This window comes from Manduca sexta, chromosome 18 (genome assembly GCF_014839805.1).
Source record: "Manduca sexta isolate Smith_Timp_Sample1 chromosome 18, JHU_Msex_v1.0, whole genome shotgun sequence".
Classification (NCBI taxonomy): domain Eukaryota; kingdom Metazoa; phylum Arthropoda; class Insecta; order Lepidoptera; family Sphingidae; genus Manduca; species Manduca sexta.
The window spans coordinates 12,005,392-12,026,354 of NC_051132.1; the positions used below are offsets into that span (position 1 = coordinate 12,005,392).

Sequence of the window (20,963 nt, forward strand, 5' to 3'; positions counted from 1 at the left end):
TGAATAATTGGCATTAATGAATCATCTTCATCAGTGATGTTAAAGCAGTGGATTGATTTACATACATTTGAATGAATGATTCAATGATTGGCATACATTTCGTAATCGTAAAGCGGCGCAATAATAATAGTTTGTTGTTATATTTTGACTGCATCGTTTCTGCGGGTTTCAATAAAGTGACGTTGCTGTGATGGGTTAAAAATACTTTATTATAATGTTTCTTCAACAAAACAATGATTAGAACTACGCCACCTTTTAATCAAATCAGAGATAACATGACAGGTACTGTGTCCCTCGCTTGTATGTCACAGCATGTTGATATGAGTGGTGCGTGTGCAGGTACTGCTGGGAGTGCGTGAACAAGGCGCGCGGACAGCGCGTGTGCATCGTGTGCGGCGGCGCCAGCGCGGGCCGCGCCATCCCCTGCGCGCTCTGCGCCCGCGCGTACCACCAGGACTGCCACTACCCGCCGCTCGCCAAGGTACGACTGTCAACACCACTCAACTTATTATACGAACCAGGAGTGCTAAGTTTCATATCAAATAACGAAAATATACGCTAGTTGACACACTTACGCCGGCCTGTATGAAATCTCCTGTTGTGAAATTAAAAAAAAAACTTTAAACCTGCTTCAATATTCGCAAGAACAATCAGTAAACATCTATATCGATTATAATTGTGGACCTACGTTGATATATATTTCGGGTCTTCTAAAATGCGTAAAGTATAAGAAAAATATGTAAAGACGCATTATTTCCTACTTTGCTTCCTCTTGTTTCAAAAATGAAATACCAGAATAATTATAATCAAACATTTTAAATTTAAAAAAATAAACGTAAGTAAGTAAGGATATTAACCAACAATCTGTATAAGAACACAATTTTCGTTCCAGAACCCACGAGGAAAATGGTACTGCAATCAATGCATATCGCGGGCACCGCCCAAGAAACCGCGGAATATGAAAAAACGCGAAAGCAAGCACAAAGAAAAAGACAAGGACACTAGCGTAGAAATAGATCAAAATATGGTGCCTAGGTGAGCTTTTAACTTACATAAATATATCTACAATTACCAGTCTCACTACAAAAATTACATTGGCTTATATTTTGCACATACTTTGACCAAACATTTGTGGCGCATACAAACTTTTACTTTACTGTTAAATTCACATCTTGCTAATTATCGAACTACCAATCCCTGTCCTATTCAGTGTTGTGTAATACCTACAATATACCTACCATTTTTCCCACCAGTCCCGCGCCATCGCACGCGTCGACGTCAACAACGGCAGAGGAATGCGCAGCGAGTGTACTACACACGCCTGAGAAGGCAGAATGTCCCGACAAACTCGACGAGTCTATCACCGAGCCAGAGAACGGGTTGAATCACCACGCGCCAGGTGACTTCCATGACATACTATTGATTATCGACTAGTTTTGTTTTGTATATAATACTGAGAGCTGTTCGTACTTACGACAATTGTTAAACTGACAAACATGAGAAGTAAAGCTTTTATAAAATCTTTTTCTTTTATTGTATCCATTTTAATTGCCAAATTAATTACAGTCAAAAAAACTCGAATAGTCTAATTGAATTGCCTATAACTACTGCCAATTAATCATAATAATGAACACAAATGAAATAAGTTTAATATCGATATATGTTGCGCGTGCGCAGAGGAGGTGCGGCCGGCGGCATGCGAGGTGGCGGAGGGCCCCCCACCCGAGAAGCGCCGCGCGCTACACTTCTTGCCCGGCAACGGCGCGCTGCAGCACGACGACGATGCCAGGATCGACGGTAATATCTATTTATCAACCAGCCTAGAGCACTCTCCGAATGAGCGCCAACCATCTTGGTTTTGATACTGTTGTCAAGTTTTAACATTATACTATTCAGAATTATTAATAGACTACACAGTACTCGTCATAGCCCAGTTGAATGTAATAAAAGTAAAAAAAAAATCGAAAATATGTTTTAAAGACAAGTTTTTTATTTCTACAGAAGATCGCGACACGGAGAATATGCCAGTTGTAGCACGAGGTAAAAAGGAAAAAAACAACGCTAAGAAGCAAGTCAAGGATATGCAGTTTTGCAAGTGAGTAACTTAAACACTCAACTGTTATCCAAATTCAGAACTTCTTATAAGCTAATCTTGAATGTAACCTTAATGGTTTTATTTCTTAAAATATTTACTAGTCAGAACACATAAACGCTAACTAAATTCTTGAATTAATGAATTGAATCTTAAAATCTCGCATAATCTAAAACCGATACTAAAATATTTAGACCTGGGAACATAAACTCCAAGTTCCTTTTAAGACTTGTATGAACTGTTTCCCCAGAACTCGATACAAATACTTGCGTATCACACAACTCGATGTGAGCATTGAATATTTGTCAGTTTTTATAGCCCACCAAGAAACTTGTTAAGAAAGCTGTCAATATTAACATATGAAGTGCATTTTGGCAGGAACCTGTTGTGCGAGATGGAGTGTCACGAGCATGCGTGGCCGTTTCTTCTACCCGTAAACACCAAGCAGTTCCCGCAGTACAAGAAGGTCATCAAGTGCCCCATGGACTTATCCACGATTAAACGCAAGCTGCAGGACAACTTGTAAGTTATCTCATAATTTCATTTATTATATGGTTGTTGGTGCGATAAGTTGGTTATCTGATTTTATCCCGATTTATTTTAATTTATAACGAGTTATTTCCATTCGATAACTCTTTTCTATAAGTAAGAACTTGTTATTGGCGTTATGAAATCTTAATTGTTACTATTCTTACTATTAGCTATAAATTTCCATAGTGTAAATAAACAAATAAAGCTTAAATAAATTTTATGCACAAGACAATTAAAATGAAATAAATTACTGAACTCTTGTAAGTTGGTAAATTATCAGGAATCCAGTTTATAGTTCGTATTAGGACTGCTAATTCGGGATGGGGTCAACTTAGTTGTTCGGAAGGCTTAAGATTTTGATTTTTATCAACCATGGTGGATATCAAATGGTAACTTAATTTTATAATAGTTGAAACATAACCATAACCTTGTTACAGATACAAATGTAAGGAGGAGTTCGCGTCAGACGTGCGGCTGATATTCAGCAACTGCGAGGTGTTCAACGAGGACTACAGCCCAGTGGGTCGCGCGGGACACAACATGCGACAATTCTTTGAAGAACGCTGGGCGCAGAGCTAAACCCACTCGTGCGCAGTCTTCTTGCACTCATTATATGGCGTATATAATGTCGCCGCTGTTGATTTGTCGAAGCTGGTCTTGGCGATCTGTTGCACAACTTAATTAATTGATTTATCCACCAAGTTGGGAAATGATGTTCGTGGTGGTGCACTGGATGAAGAGAATTAATATTCATTCTACTGATTTGAAGTTTATCTAATAATATTCGATGTATCTCGAATGTTATGGACCTGTTAATTGATTGGACTCTGCATCGAAGTGCAGTTTGGATGGTTAATGTGACTTGCGATTTTATAAATGCCGCTACAAATAAATGTATTGAAGAGTCATGAATCAACATAGGTAAAGAGTAACATTGACTTGATGTATCGTACATCGATGGTCAATATAATCTCATTGCAACATATATATCGAATAGTTGTTTTTTATTCATGATGTACTACATAGTAATTTGTATTATATGTTTTAGAAATGTTTTGATGGTGACCCAAATATCGACACAGTAAAGAAATACTACTTATCTTTAATCACATACTTCGTTAACTATTGCCACTGATATCATAAACAATTTCATTCCATTAACGTGTGAAAATTCCAAATATTACAATGTGATACATATTTGACGTGAAGAAGAAATCAAAAATACTTGTAAAACATTCCATGAGAAGATTGGATTTATCAGTGAACAAGTGTCCCGCGAGTGTGCGTTCTATCAGATTATTTTCGATTAAAGGTACAATTATTGAATGCTAATCTTGGCCTTTAATTGTATGTCCAAAACGCTTAGTTAATTGACAATGGATTGTAAACAATAAATGTATCGATATTAAGAAATTGTGTATTGACGAATGTTGGGAATTTATATTCGTCAGCCGCTAATAATCCGGCCAAAAGTCGATCATTCTGTAATTAAATTCGCGGTGAGCTTTATCGGACGCGACAAAAACTGTATAATGCGAATCTCATGTAAATTATATTTTGTGGGAATGTGATGTCTATTGTAATTAAATGTAATGAACAACGCGCACATAGTTTATGTTTGTACAGCCAGCAACACAGGTTCACCTCTTGACTAATCTCGATATAGACTCTCTGTGGGCTGTGTTACTGTCTGTACGCATTGTGTAGCTGACTGTAAATAGTAGTAATGTTAAGTCTAAAAAGTATTAGACCGAAATCTATTTTAAGCATAGAGAGGAAAATAGAATTATCGAATATCACTTTCGAATATATTATTTTTATAATAATTTGCTCGTAGCAACGAAACAGTATTTTGTAAATCCACGCGAATTTCCGGTGTCCGCATTTTTTCTTTTTAAATTTAATACTCTGTGATTATCGATGGTCGATAGTCGATAGCTGACTTCCGATATCGACAAGCGCGTCGCGGTCTTCGTTCTTTGGCCAGTTATTTCTAGTAGATTGAATATGTGTATACTTGAGTGTGTAAAAAAATAGTTGTCTATTTCAAATTTTGTGCATTAGGCGAGATAAAATTAGTAATAGAAAGTGATGTAAGCGTAGTTTAGGGCCTAAACAGTTAGCGGGAATAACGCTGCGTGTGACGAGGGCCTTAATTTCTGAAAGAAATCTTCGGCACGGTAACGGTTCTCTATTGACTGTTTTGTCTGTTTCACTTCTAAACAATACGTTGGGGTGACGAATGGACACTAAAAAATAAATCTCAGTGAAAAAATGTAACAAATGACAGGTATATTTTATTTTATACTCACGTTATCAAAAAATAGGCAAATTGGAGCTAATTTATTGATTCACAGAATATATTATTTATTTTGATTAGCATGGAGGACAGTGTACGATTTGTCGCCCTAACAAGGTTAAATGTAAAATATTAATTAAAGTGAGACATGTATGATGTGAGTGAGTCGATAATGTTATCCATTTGAAACTGTTACAAGGCAGAGGTATCGACTTTTATTTAAATTTTATATTTAGTTTGTAGTGACATTTCTTAAAATTAAATAAACCAAAAGTAGAAAAATGTTCTTTTATCCCAGTGATTTATTTCTTCTATATAAAAGCAACGGTTGGTTATACAATTATATTAGAACTCAATAGTCTAGTTAATAAAGATCAGTGAAAAAATACTTTGACAATAATTGCATGTATCAATACTTGGTTATGTTCTACAATAATTATTTTTATTGACTTTTACACATTACAATAGGTATATAAATTTTATACAAACAAGCGAATAAATAATAGTCGATAGCTCTGTTTTGATTTTGATCTATTAATTTACTTTAAACTTCAATGAACAGTCCCTGCAATTGCTTTTCGCAAATCTCATTTGTACACCCACTTATTTGAATAATAAAAATGCGTATGATACTTAAATCTACACAAAAATCTGTCCAATTGCAGCGATAGATTTGTCTAATTCCAATTTCTCAGGTGGAAAGGTGTTACAGCGTGAATCGAACGTGTCAGTCATACTTAGTTTAGCTCCTATTATTTATTTATGTGCTTATTTATTCCGGTTGTTTGTGAGTCGACGACTCTAGTGCTTGGCGATTACGAATTACCAGTACTTATAATGTTTTAAAGATTTTTTTAGCGTTTTCAATACAGTTTTGTGTCGGCAAAAATATTTCGTGTTTTCATTTTTATTGCAACTTTACTTATAATTATGTTTCCTTTGTGATCTTGCTTCTTTGAAGTTTTGACAGTTTTCATAATCAATTCATTTTATCTGTGGCAGTGAATGCAATACAGTATGTTTTAAAATAGAAATAATATGACATTGGCTTATTGAGCTATAAATAAATCGATGTTAGCATATTTGTAGGTATTATTAGCATGACAATAAATAATAAATTTATTTTTTTAATCTCGATATATTCAATTACTTAACAGTGCTTCCTTTAAAAATTGTTGCTGATACAAAACAGTTGAAAACAAAATATATTATGTTTAATGCTGAGTATTTAAGTGAAAGTATTAATTTAGCGAATACTTAATCCAAGCTTTTTAATGTTTACACGCTGCGATCGTCACGGGAAATTATTTTTAATAGATAACTTATTCGTGTCTAGGTTTTTTAAATCTTTGTATACTTATTGCCGTTTACATTTGAGTTTCGACTCTACTGCCAGTATACAAGGTCGATTATCGCGTGTAGTTGTGCCTGACCAAAACTTCTAAGACATGACATCTAGAAGGGTGATTGTAGTTTTGGTCAGGCTTATTTGGCGTGTTGGAGTGGCGTAAGATTCGTCCGAGAGGCGTGAGATGTGATGGTCATGTTGTGTGCATCGGTTGATTTTAATTATAAAATGGATATATAAATTATATATACGAATAAATAAATAATTTTTGATGCAGGTTTTGTCTTTTCATTTTAGTGTAATTAATAACTTTATTAAGCGGCAATAGCCTAGATGGGACGGTGAAGGAAACCCTTAGGGGAAAACCTGCATACTTGCAAAATTCTTATGGAGAACCCAAGAATTTCGAAGGAATGTGAAGTCTCTCAATCCCCATTAGGCCAACATAGACTAAGGCCTAATGCCTTTCAGTAGTAGAAGATGTCCGTGTCCAGCAGTGGGACAGCATGGGCGTAAATAATAATACTGAAGTCATAGACTGAAGCTTTAATAGACTCTTAGGGTTAATATAACATGATAAAAAAAAAACATAGTATACTATTTTAACTTTATTCATAAGGTAATATGTTAAGTTCTATATTACGCGCTTGCCGCTGCTTCCCTGGCTTGCGCAGCCTTCATCTTCTTGCGTCGTTGACTCCTCTTCTTATTTAAAGGCACGCTTCCTAAAAGTTTTCCGGACTTTTGAAGTGCAATTAGTTTCGCGGATTTGCTCTGTAAGAACAAAAATAAATTATAAATATTATAAATGTGAATTTGTGAATATGTTTGTATGTAAGTAGAAGTAAACACAGAAACAGATGGGATGAATTTGATAAAATTTGGCACACAGACAGTCTATGTCGTAGATTTGCACACACTACTTTTTATCCTAAAAATTTGCTCCCGCAGAAAATATTTGACTTTTTTATCTGCTCATAACATGAATATGAGCATTGTTAAAGGTCCTAGAACAGTCATTTAACTTGAAGTATTTAAATCTTGGTATAAGATTATTGCTCACTGACCCCTGGGAGCATTTATTTTGAGGAAACCAGTTTTACTAGGGGACTTACTTTTATCTAAGTATGATTATAACATTTTGTGATCTGTAGATTATGTCAAAGAACAAATGATAGATACAAAACCTCGACTAAGTTCGTAAAGTTAAAAAAAAAACCTTGTTTACCTTAGCTTCAGCTTTACTGATTTTACTGTTCTGTTGTGCAGTGTAGAGAACATTTATTCTCTTGTTGCCCATCATAGAGTGGTGTTTGGACAATGCTATCTGAAAATAGGTAAAATAAAATGAAATTAAAGTTGTTGATAACACTTTTTAGGGTTCCATCTCAAAAGCAACCCTTATACTATGACCTCGTCTGTCAAAACCGTTTTTCACAGAAACGCGCAGTTGTTCAAGTAGAAATATATATCAAATACTCAAGTCTACAATCTCTTTCAGGTGTCGAAAAATCAAACTTGTAAGTTAATGTAGTCAAAAGATGTGACCGCTTTAATCATATAGTATAGTTTTGCATATATTGAGATTTCACAAGGGAAGCAATACCTATATGATACTTCTCTTTGCGGGATGGAATGGAAAAGTTAAGTTTGTCAAATTTAAACTTTTATATGTTGTCTACAAGTTGGTAGGAATACCTAGGTGCATGAGTCCAACTGGTGAATGTCCGATTATTATATTCAGATATTCCATACTTTAAAATTTATACACATTTATCTCTGAAGTCATTATAATACCTAACCTTGAGGTTTTCTAACTACACAGGTGCAGCATTTGCTGTAGTATAATATTATAATAGTGCTTAAAATATGGCTGATATTTTGCAGCAAAGTAAATATGTTAAGGTATGGTCACATTACCTCATAACTGGGTTCATTGCTGAGCTCTATGAATGCTATGGCACTTTTCCTTCCCTCAAGTGGCTTGGGTAGTCTCACATCTTTGATTTGTTCATTTATTTCTGAGAAGTGATCCATTATCTAAAAAAAAATCCAAATCAGTTTATTAATTTTCGACTTAGAATTCCAGAGATATATCTAGGGCAGTATTAATAAATCAATTTGAGTTTTATGTAAAATCTCAAGTAGACATTTAATATATTAAACTATTTAATAAATGAAATGAAAGTTGTCACTTAATAGCTAGTTCTCAGCTGAGTTAGCAGTTTCCTGCTTAAAGATAAAATTAATTTATTAATATGGACACAAAAAATCACACAGCCACAAAATGATACAAAAATCTGAAAACTAAAATTAGGATTTCTGGTAAATTCATTATTTACGGACGATTGTTGGCAGGATGTATCAGAGTTAAGACAAATATAATATGGTTTTATTACTAAAGGCATTGTTGAGATGATCTTGTATACAGTTAAATGAAATATGAATATGAAATAACCACCTGCGCATACTGATTACTGATAACTCAAGGATTTCAGAATGTTGTTGAAAAACCCTGTGTCCAGCAGTGATCCATTTTTCAAATATTAATTACAGGTTTTTGTATTGTGAAAATTTTATATGACAGATATTAAGGTAATTTAAATGTTATAGACTTCAGCTTGGATTGACGCTAGATAAAAAAAAGTTATGGGTTAATACAAAAATAAATATATAGTTAAAAATGACATTAAAATCATATTCATTACAAAATGACAAGTTAGATTATAGAGAAGGTTACTAAATCTTACCTTTTCCTTATCAATATCAAGTGGCAAGTTCCCTACAAACACCACATAACGTTTTGGCCCCCTGGGTTTGTTTACCAACTGTTCTTTCTTTTCTTTGTTTTCTTTTTCATCCAAATCACCCTCCACTTTCACTTTGACCTTCTTTTCTTTCTTCTTCTTTTCTTTTGAGACTGTTTTTGGCTCAACACTTTCTGATTCAGTATCTGATTTTTGTATAACTTTCTGTACTGATGTTGTCAGCATATTGTATAGAATACGGACTCTCCGTATTTCTGAATCAGTAAGATCTTTTGATCGTTTTAATATAGCTTGGATCTTGCCATGTATTATATCTGGGATGAGTTGAGCAGATGAGTCTTTCAGTTGTAAGTTAATAGCTTGTCTAATGCGGCCTAAAATAAATGCCAAAAGAGATTAATTTAGATTTTGGTTTGAATTTTTTAAATCCTAAATACAATTAAATTGAAATAATAGATACATAAACAATATTTACCTTTCTGATTGTTGTTTAAAGGGACCTTACGAAATTTGCTGATAAGTTCATTATCTTGTAATACTGGATACTTTTTAAAGGCGTCTTCCATAGTTTTAATATCATCAGTAATTTTCGTTGCATTTTTCTTTTGTTTTACAGTTTTGTTTTTAGTTTCCGATACTGTTTTTGCCTTGATTGTTGTCTCGGGGGTTCCAATCTTTAGTGTTTTGGGCTCGGAGGCAGCTGCAAGGGTTGTGCTGGATTTGCGTTTACGTTTCTTTAGCAATGTAAGCTTGGGTTGCTTCTCCATTCTATGAAATTAATATTTGAAATTGTATACGAGAACGAAGAGTACTTACTTATACACTAATTACTTAAAAAAACTTTGAATATTTTATTTGTATCCAACTTATAAATTATGTGATGTTGGATCAATGACATGTATTTAAATATAAAAAGAACTTGTAGTTCTAACATTATGTGGATTTAAATTATATCGAGGAGTCGTTATAGGTTATGTTTATGTTTCAGGAAAATACATGATGAGAAAGTTGAAATAAATTTTATTTTTCTATTTATGATAAATAATGTTGCATTATACGTCTAAATTTGATGTTGATTACTTATGTTTCATACAATTATTGTTGAACATGCGTTCTAACTTTAACGCTGCCGAAAACATTTTAAATATGCCTATTATGTTTGTAGTTTACAATTTATTTATGAGGTATTAAATAGAAGGCAATATTTCCAACCTTAAAACAATTTAGTTCACAAAAATCAGGCCCGTAAATAGACTAAATTAATTATTAATTTCTCCGACACGTGCGACTATCATTATTCGTAATTTACGTATTGAGCATTTACATATATGCAGCATACATACTTGATGTTATAAATAAGTAGACATTATGGACTTACTTTATATTTTTGTGGTTGCGATAAAGAATTGAGTAATATTTATTGCATTTTTTGAGGGAAAGCTATTTTCTGATTTTCAACTAATGTTATCCAAGTTCTTGATTGTTTTTGACGGCTCTGAAGATCGTACGTTTCGGTCAACTGTCAATGTTACCGACAATAATTTCCCAACTACGCAATTTCGTAAAAAATTCCCTCAAATATCCGTCAACTTTTAATAATTAAAAAAAAACTTTTAATCGACCTTTTGAAGAGTCACCAAAGTTACAAATTCTAATGATTTCTAGCTGTCTTATCTGGTGAAATTAGCAAATTGTCTAGGGATATTTAATTTTGTAGAAAGGCAACATTGCTCCGCTCGCAGCCAACTTTACAGCTGTTAAGAATATTGCGGAAATAAAATGTTGCTTTTTCCCAATAAATGCAATAAAAATAATAAAATATTACTTCTTTTTCTTCATCATCATCATCATCATTTCAGCCGGGAATCGTCCAATGCTGGACATAGGCCTCCCCCATTGAGTGCCAAGGAATCAGTTCGTATTATTTTTCTTACCCTAAAAAATATAAAAATAATTCCATTATCCATAATGTCTACATATTTTAGATATCAAGTAGGTATGGTGCTTAAAATTGCTCAGTACGTAAATAACGAATAATGTTAGTTGCACGTGTTGGAGAAATTAATAATTAATTTAGTCACTAATAAAATGGAAAATAGTAAAAAGAAGTTTGAACGACGGCAGAGGTTGAAGGCTGCGGAAAAAAAGGAAGCGGCGGCAAAAGTGTGGTATAAAACATAACCTATTATCTTATTAAAGTTTAAATAGTTTTATATTTTTGCGTTTTTTATCACTTAGATTAAGACAAGAGTGCATTAAATTTATTTATTTATTTAACTATTGGTACTACCATTCAGGGTGGATTTTCAAGACGGGACAGTAAGGGCAACTACCCAAACCACTGTAGCTACAAGAAAACTTTCTTAGGACACTGTCCATCATTATCGAAGACATTAGGAGTACTAGACCTTAACAATGAAAGTGGCAGTTTTTTTTGTGCCAATACGCACATGGTTCGCCCTTTCTAGATGGTCTAAGATCTATAGCCTGTCCAAAATGGGAAACCTTGCCATGTTGTGGTAAAATATGGAACACATTTTTTGTACTGAGGTGTCCCGAATGGTTCAATTTTCCCGGGCACGACCTAGAAATAACTGCCCGAAGAAGGAAGACTGCGACGCCCTTGTTGATATCGGAAGTCAGCTATCGACTATGCAGCATTGATAATCACATCAGAGTAACTATTCAATTCTCGTGGATTTATAAAATGCTGTTTCATTGCTACAAGAATATAATAATAAAATATTCGAAAGTGATATTCCATAATTCTATTTTCCTCTTTACGCATAAACCGTATACAAAGAGGAATGCAGTGGTGCAAATGTAATTTATTAAATTGAAATTATATAATATTTCATTGTAGGTACTGGTTAAAATACGTCCGAAAAATATTAAAAAATCATATTTCTCGAACACAATTTTAATCTGACATTACTTGGGATGCTTAATTTGTTTTGTTTTTGAATTACCAAATATGCAATTAAAACATTGAAAGTAACTTCTTGTTGATCTACTCTCGGATAAAATCTGCGTACATTGACAAACTAATAGCCTCGTGCGAACTGTGGTATTATTCACTAGAGGCTAAAAAGTATCAAAGTTAAGGAAGGCATGGACACGGCAGTTTCTATAGACTGGTTATTTTTGAATGTTTATAGGCGCTACTGATCACATGTCATTAAAGAGGCCAGACTGTGGTCCCGTTGGTCCTCTTTACCTAATCCACAATATTATTACATTTTTTGTTATTAAAATCTTATTTACCGTCGAAATAATGGTAACATTTTATAAAAACCAATAAATTATCGAAGTTAATCGATAAAACCTCGCGTAACAGTAAAAAAGTTTAATAAAAAATGTAACAATGGGAACTCGATGAGACCTTTTAATGATCGCTGTAACTTGACCTAACTGTAATGGAACTTGTTCGAAAAATCCCGCTACAATCCAGTTTCATTATAGCCGTGCATTTTGATACAAAATAATGTGAAAATTATCGACTATATTACAGTACTGCATTTTTTCATTCATCCTTGGAAAATGTATTTATATTTTATAATATGTTTTAAAAATTGATATTTTTATATATTTAATTTATATTTTGATAAACTATTAGGGGGGGAGGTATATTTGTTTTCGTACAAGTTGTGAAAAATCAACCATAGTGGCTCGTTTTAAGTAGTTGCATAATGCATTCCGGGGCCAGTCCATGTGTACCTACATGATTTCAGCAAGCCACACTTCACCTAAGTGTAGACAGAGCTTCTGGGTGGTTGACTTTAAATTTACAATCGTTTTAGTAAACAAATGCACAAATATTGCCTCTACTGTATACAACTGTGTATAATATTTGAAGAAAACTCTTTTTACCTTTTTTTAAGCGCATTGCGTACACGGAAGAGTGTGAGAGTTGACATAATTTAAAAGTTCATTTAACATAAGAGTCAATGAGAATTATATATATTATAATTCTCTTTGATAAGAGTGCAGAAATAAATTAAATTCGACTCGGTCAAAAAAATAATTAATAGGAAAATAGAATGAAGCTCGGTCTAGGAATGTACTTAAAAAAATTAAGAGGAAATAATGTGATAAAATAATAGTTATCAATATTTTGAGTCACTTATATTTTTTTGTTGTATCATAAAAAATAAAATATACAGAGCTATATGTCGTAGTCAGAAAAAATTATAAGAAAAACTATTTAATAATATGTTAGTTAATTAAAGTCAATGATCTCAGTCAATGATAGTCAATATGAAACGTTTACGTAGTATTTGTATTCTCTTTGATGAAACGTCTAGTCGACACAACTTCGGTTCATTTTACTAGTAAGGTTTTAATATATATATTTTTTAAAGAGGAAACTTAAATCCGATGTAGTGTCTTAACATATAATTTATTAATATTTTAACAGAATTAGTTACATTTAGTACCCTATTGTATCCGATTCGGTTTACAGTATGGATAGTAGTTCCATATTACCACGTAGGTATTATCCTTAAAGGTTTAAATCACATTTACGATTTTCTAGCAATAAGAGTTCATCGGCGCAGCGATTACTTACAATCTGGTAAACCACTTATTGTTTTTTTTATACTGTAAATACAAATTATAGTTTTCAACCAGTACATACTACCAATCATGATATAGGTAGGCACGACGTGTACTGGTAGATAGCCTTGGCGATGTTATCGCAATCAGCGGTTAGTGGACAGGGCTGTGCTCCAACAGGGTGCCATTTATTGAAAGCATATTATGAACAAATTGAACTCGCTACGTGTTCGCAGTGGAGAGCGGGTCTCTGTTATTATTTAACTCATATTTCGGTTAGCGAGAACATAAGGACAAAGGTATATGTAACTCAGATATCATTTATTTTTATTATAATTGAAAAATGAGGTGATGAACCTTGAAATATTTTAAATGTAATAAGTTCTTTTTAGACGGCTATATCATAGCGTTTATAGATCTTCCAAGTAATGATTAAGATTGCAGCAGGTAAGTAATACCAACGCTTTCCACTATATTTAAGTTGTATGGTATTTCCCGACAAAAAGTGTTTTTGATTTTTGCCGCCTATTCAAAACGTTTCTTATTATTTTTTGCAATTGAAACTCGTTTTAAAAAATAGATAAAGCATAATCTTGTGTAGAACATGACCAATATTATGCGAAATGAGTAAAAAAAATGTGTTTTCCAGGCAGAAAACCTTCGAAACCATTTTGATGTTCTCATCACGTATTTCAAAAACGATAAATATATTGCTAAATATACACCTGTAATATTGAAACAGAATTTACTTACTTATATTATACTTTAAAATTATAACAAGGTGTGACCGTGTGAGTTGTATTTCTTTATGTATATGTTCTCACAAGACTGTTTTATTTTATAATAGTAATAATATCATGTGTCACAATCATGTATTTGATCACATTATTTGCTGTGATTTCAATGGAGTGTAAGAGGGTTGGGTGAGGTTCCGCATTTTGATACGTAGCTTGCCCCCATCTAAATGTACTTATCTTACTTGTCATAAGGCTATTTTGCCAGAAATTATTCGCACCACGGTTTCAAAAATTCATCTAGCTATCAAGAGGCTATATTTTCGTATTTTATGTCAAAAAAATATTAACATTTTGCATGACCAATAGCTAGCGGAAGTATACTGACATATTTCTATGGCTTCTCAAATCTATCACATATAACTTGATCTTAAATATTTGCATTTATTATAACGGCACTAGAAATTCTTACGCGCTTAATCATACAACTTATGTAGGCTAAAAGATTATTAAACAAGTATTTATTACGGGCAATATGTATGTTTAATAACAAGGCCTTAAGCCAATCTTAAAACCTAAAACTAAAAAAAGACTTTAAGCCAGCCTTAAATTACACTTTATTCGCATCTAGATATCGCGCTGCTCTATGTTTCTATTGGCTAAAGTAGTTCGATACTGTAAATTACTTCCTTAGTCTATCATACTCTAAGTGCTAAGTTTTGTATGTGTGCGTGTACTTGGATAATTTAAATCTTACAAACTTTGTACAGTACTTCCACGTTCTTCAACCTGAACCTCGATTATGCTTCAATACTATTACTTAGTGGCAGAAGGAGAGAAAGTTATACCTTCACAAACGGTCAATCACACATAGGAGAACTACCACAGACTCGTATAACAATTTACCACACCGTTCAAAGCAAATCAAAAGGGAACTCAATACAAAGCATTGGGTAGATATCACTAGGGTAATATTCAAATAATTGAAAATTGATTCAGGTTCTGTAGTTCAGTGAAAAGGGTAAACGGTAATTAATAATGGGGGATTAATTTATATATTCTACGCGTTTGAGATGTTACTATCCTCATAGTATGCTGTAGAGTTTAAATTTACTTTTTCATGTTATTTCTAAGTATGACAAAATGTAAGACATAATGAAAATAAGTTATCTAATCTAATATCTTAACAGTTCTTTTAATAGTTTTCCGTTAAAAGCTCACGGAGCTTTCACAGTCAATTTGTAAATAACGTGTGTGGTTGAATGAGCAAATACGTTTACCGAACCAGGTAAGTAATAAATAAAATAGGTAACAATTTCGGCGTGACATGAATTTTTATTGACTTTTACTGAATTCAAATTTATTCCACGGTGGGGCGTAAACTTAAAGTCTTATCTTCTACCTTAAAGAAAAAAACGAACCTGTCGCATCATGTTTACATACATCGATAAGCTTTCTTTCTGCATGCCAAAGCTCAACAGGAAAAAAAGGTGACCGGAATCAGTGCAGCGAAGCGAAAAGTAACTGTTGGAAAGTAATTTACATCGCCTGGCGAGAGGACGAGCGCCACTGCACTGAGAAACAACGCTCAGTGGGACCGCAGTCGCCTAGCGGTCAAGGCTCCGCGATCGAACGCCCGTGCCACAGACCAAAAGTTGGAAATAAAAAAATAAAAAAGCGCGCGCTCGCGTTCCGTCAAACATTTTCAATGAACACCGCTTGATATATATTAGAAATTATCGAAACAAATATAATTATAGCCGAGTTGTTAATCATCGGTTTTTAGTACGAATAACTGTTAAATCCTCAGTGCCGGTGGATAATGAGTTGGCTGTGATTGTGAGAGTATTCTACGAGTGTCCGTTAAGCAGGTGATTTTTTTTCTATTATCTAAAATTGATTTTAATGCACCACTTGTGCCAGTTAGCCATAATTTGGCGGTAGCGATGTGAAATCATAATTAGTTCTTGAATGTACCGCTATTTATTTGCGAGTTTATGCAATTCATGTTTATGTGCGTTCATTATTTAAACTATGTGTATATCTTAATAGTTTTTGTTGAACGAGATTCCATTTTAAGATAAACAATGTCTTTTGTAGCATTGGGATTAGGGTTTATGTTAAAAAACTAATTAGAATTCCGAAAACTGCCTCCTTATCAGTGGGAGGACAAGCGTAAATAACGATAAACGTTTTGTAATTCAAATTTAAACAGTACACCTTTATATTTATCCATGTAAATATAAAATAGATATTGTATTTTTTCTTTTGTTTGAAGATAAAGGCTCAAATGTTATTTTAAGCAAACAAAAAATTCACAAAATAAAAGTTTACTGTAAATATTCGAAAAACAATCAAGATTGAATTTTTTTAACAAATTTTGACGCAAACAACTTCGCGCGAAACGAGATAATCAATTTAACGCCGAATTACGATTTTCAAACAGTTGAATACAACTAATCCACTTTCGGAACAACTTAACAGTTTATAGTTGCGTTTTTTTTTTATTTTATCAAGCCGGGCCGACTCGATCGGAGTATAACGGCCCTACAATCATAGGTTGTTGCTCTTCCTACTGCGCCCGCGCAGATGTACCGAAGGAAACCTACCAGACCGTGTATAAGACGTTATTGGCGGATTTTTACGTCTTCAAACTCTTGACGGCATCATGTCGCTTTAGTTAATCATAAAAAATATTTTATCTTTCACTTATAAGAATGACATATTGTTCCGTCTTCAATATTCGCATGTCTGACGTAACGTAGTAGGAAAACTTTACAGTTACTTAAACAACAGTCGACATAATTTTCATGCTCTATATAAAACTTTTTGTGTCAAAAGTGTGGCAAATAAATCATCATCTGAAAGATGAAATGACTTTGAAATTATAGTCGCCGTAAGGTTTTCTTCGCTGGTGGTATAATTATAAACTCTGACCACCATGCGTACAATCAAAAAACCTAACAAATTGTCTAGTTTTTGCAAGTCACGTTACGCTGCCAGTCAGTGGTTAAGTTTTTTGGCGCTGCAAATACTATTAATTTTGTACCTCTTGGTATTATTGAGTGGCTAGGTCTAATCGGCTGATATAAAGATTTGTGGACGAATGAAGTTCAGACTCTACTGTGGACTATACTCAGAAGGAATTTTATATTTTCTACAGAATTCTGACACAATAACTCTGTCGTGACATTTAAGTACTTGACCAAATCAGATAGTTTATATTTGACATAGTAGGAATATGACTACAGTATCAGATAACAACTTAGAGCATTTCGTCACCCAAACTTACTTAAAAAAGACCGCAGAAATATAAGGACTTTCTTCTTAACTCCAAAACTTCCCATGCGTCTAACATAAGAACTAAACGTAGTCGGTCGTGGCGATGTCGAGCAAATGTAGGTCAGTGAAATGAACGAAACAAGGCCCCGCACGGAATCCGACCGACGACCGGCCGCACGCTGACCGATTTCGAGACTACCAACATTCTTTTATTATTATCTCTGACTTGTTTTGAGAATCTTCAAATATCTATGACGTTTTTGCAACCATAAGTTATTATAAACTGAGATTTACTCAAAATTATATGTTAAAATAAACTTAACGTCAAAAACCGTTGATAAATGAAACGAATCATCAATACATAGTTCTGATTGAGCCAATAGCACAAAATACGGAATAGTACGGCGTACTCATAGACCTGAATGCTTCCGACACCAAAAGAAAGATAATTGCACAGAAAAATAGACGGACAGATATCATAGAACCATTAATGAAAAAATTTCCATCACATCAAAAAACGAAATCTAGAACTACAATAAAAACTGAAAACCATTAAAATTTTAAAAATACAATAGATTCTATAAGATAGCCTTTGCATACAAGACAATAATTGTATACCTTATTACCACCACATATTTGCCATATTTTCCTCCTATATCATCCACAACATAACTAAAGCCAGCATTAAAACTGGTCTACATACTTGTGGTGTCAAATGTCCAGCTTGCTTGCTCATTGATCCTGCACCGACCTTGAGGAGGTCGTGTACGCGATAAATTATTATCCTCATATAATGTAGAACAGATTAAAACTTATTGTCAATATAGACTTACAGTACATTAATATAAAGGACAATAACATTAATAACATATTAATGTTTATTGTCCTTTGTATTAATGTACCTTACGAATTAAAAATGACGCTGAAGTTTTTATAATTGTATGATATGAGCATTACTGACAGGTGCGATACTAAGATTATCATGGCATTGTATTCCTTCCTTTAATCTCGCCAGATAAATGATTTAACTAGATCTAGCATAAAGTATATTATAGTTTAATTTTGACTCAATAGAGTGTCGAAGTCAGAATTATATTGCCATGTTTTACTGAATATATGCTCACTGACTGTGGAACTCAGCTCGTCGGATTTACTTACTATGACGACATTTTAACCATATTTACTCTTAGTAGTTCGGTTTGAATATAAAAATATGTTCTATAATTATTACTATAATGAAACTCTTAAATAATAGTTACAAAAGCATGTCAGCGACATTAAACAGACAGATTGACGACTAGTGTATGTAGCGATTTTCCATACAAATTAAGGAATTTAGTCAATATTATTGATATTCTACATACTACAGAGGTATAAAACACATTAGTCCTCTATTCCCAATTCTTAGATTTCCCACTAGATTCGAATAGCTTAGACAATCTCCGACATCACCACACACACCACACATCTCCGAGTGACAAATATAAATAAAAAAATACTTTATTTTTTCTATCAGAAGTATAAATGTTGTCCGTCACCTGATGGTAAGCGAGTAACACTAGCATTTCACCCACATTTCCATGGGTATGTTGCATATCTTTTAATAGGTGCGGAAGTTGTCATGTAGAAGAGTTAGGTCGTCTTCGTAAAATTTGAATTTGAGAGCGAATTTCAGCCTATATCTAAATACCATTTAAATGTAGCAGAAAAACTGTATAATATATCTTATAAGTTTATTTTCAACAACAACGTTACTTTTATAATTGTAATTTATAAAATATTTAATAAAACAGTGTGGATAATTTAAATAATTTTATTAAATACAAATGGCGAGTTGGATTGTAAAGAGATCATATCAAGATAAGCAGGTTCTCAGAGTTCGTTGACCCGCCGCGGACTTTTCATCGGGAAAGTAAAGATGTAGGGTTTAGAGTAGCTTTTACCCACGACTTTGTCTGGGATACAACGGCGCATGCGTCACAGTGTAACAAGAATGCTAGCAGCCTCTCCTTTACTACTACATTGTTACTCTTCTGAATGATGATACCAAGAGATCACTTTTACTAAGTTTACTTTAAATTATAGGGAATTCTTCGATTCATAATAAGTAGTGACTTAAATTAAGACACAATAATACAGTTATTTATATAATATTAAAAAAATAATTACATAAAATATTAAACACATAATTCTCGTCGCGTGACTTCGAGGGCAATTACATTTCATATAAATTATCTTGCGAATTCATATCTGATAACCTAAGGAGCCTGTACACGCACACATGTGGCTATACGACTTGTAAGGGCGATAAGTTTTATTATTCACTATAAACATGTTATACCGAACGCGATTGATAAAGATAAATGATGACAAATTATTCGCACGTAATTCGCTACGAAGTTTATTTAGATTGCTTGATTGTTTAAGGGCAGTTTACATAATACAAGTATTTAGGATCAAAGTTAGCAGAGCAAAGATAGATTCACGCTCTTATATATTAAAGGCCAAAAGAAATCTGAGCGAACAATGGTTGTATTATTTATTAAATTATTTTTAATCCCTTTAAAACATGATTATTTTATTTTTTCACATCACTCTCATTCTATATGTCAATCATTATTGTGTCTGGAAAATTATTAGAAATCACCCACTTACCAAAAATAATTACAAATATCAACACCCACAACCATTTGAACTTAAACAGTAGTCTTTGTCTTTAAAACTCACTTAATACTTACGCCACTAGCTCATTATAGTTCTTAGACCCCTAGGGGCGTCAATACGCGTTGTATGAAAGGCATGCCCTAATTGCGACAGAGCGGGTTGACGATCGTACACTGAGCTCTGAGGGATCTTTTTGTTCTTACTGGATTGGTTGGAACAAATTGTCAAGTAATTTTCTGTGTTTTGTAATAGCTTCACTATTTTTGTCTAGTATGTGTCGGATAGCCTAGTTGGGTGTGGAACGGAATGCTGAGACGAATGTTCGCAGGTTCCAATCCTAAGGGTACACACTTCTGACTTTTATAAATGATGTGTGTATTCTTTGTGAATAATCGCTTGCTTTAAGAGTGAAGGAAAACATCGTGACTGAAGCTGCTTACTTTTCCATTTCCTTTGAATACTTGAGAAGTAGTCAAAGGAGTGTTGAGGGTGTATGAAGTCTAACAGTCCCCACTAGTCCAGCGTGGTGGAATAAGGCCTAAACTTGTCAGTAGTAAGGAGGTCCGTGGTCAGCAGTGGGACAGTATGTAATATAGGGCTGGTATTATATTATTATTATTATATGCTTCAGATCGACTGAGAAGGTATCGATGCCGAAAAAATACATATTTTTATATATATAACCATACAT

The 20,963-nt window shown here is 33.5% G+C and overlaps 3 protein-coding genes across 13 annotated transcripts in view; 2 read left to right on the forward strand and 1 right to left on the reverse strand.

Annotated features, from left to right (window-relative positions):
- The window catches only part of LOC115441589 (bromodomain adjacent to zinc finger domain protein 2B), an 87,064-nt gene extending 80,516 nt beyond the window's left edge, over positions 1–6,548 (forward strand). For 8 of the 10 annotated variants that reach the window (XM_030166440.2, XM_030166439.2, XM_037440212.1 and 5 more), the window contains 7 exons: positions 340–481; positions 893–1,035; positions 1,254–1,399; positions 1,678–1,797; positions 1,999–2,095; positions 2,471–2,614; positions 3,061–6,548. In XM_030166440.2, coding sequence (XP_030022300.1) covers positions 340–481; positions 893–1,035; positions 1,254–1,399; positions 1,678–1,797; positions 1,999–2,095; positions 2,471–2,614; positions 3,061–3,202 — 934 coding nt within the window. In that variant the 3' untranslated portion in view covers positions 3,203–6,548. The remainder of the gene's footprint in view (positions 1–339; positions 482–892; positions 1,036–1,253; positions 1,400–1,677; positions 1,798–1,998; positions 2,096–2,470; positions 2,615–3,060) is intronic. The other 2 variants (XM_030166441.2, XM_030166436.2) reach the window with 1 other exon arrangement.
- A 253-nt stretch (positions 6,549–6,801) lies between these two features.
- Positions 6,802–10,609, reverse strand: LOC115441590 (DNA ligase 1). Of its 2 annotated transcripts, none has more exons than XM_030166444.2 (6): positions 10,417–10,609; positions 9,514–9,806; positions 9,021–9,412; positions 8,191–8,310; positions 7,499–7,597; positions 6,802–7,044 (listed from the first exon to the last, which is right to left on the reverse strand). In XM_030166444.2, the coding sequence occupies exons 2-6, from the start codon at positions 9,803–9,805 to the stop codon at positions 6,910–6,912; spliced, it is 1,038 nt and encodes a 345-aa protein (XP_030022304.1). In that variant the 5' UTR covers position 9,806; positions 10,417–10,609; the 3' UTR covers positions 6,802–6,909. The 2 variants fall into 2 exon arrangements, with proteins under 2 accessions (XP_030022304.1, XP_030022305.1); XM_030166445.2 differs by lacking the exon at positions 10,417–10,609 and adding an exon at positions 10,251–10,344.
- A 5,313-nt stretch (positions 10,610–15,922) lies between these two features.
- Positions 15,923–20,963, forward strand: part of LOC115441621 (serine proteinase stubble) — a 46,626-nt gene continuing 41,585 nt past the window's right edge. The window contains exon 1 of the mRNA XM_030166482.2: positions 15,923–16,197. The gene's annotated coding sequence lies outside the window, so the exon portion shown is untranslated. The remainder of the gene's footprint in view (positions 16,198–20,963) is intronic.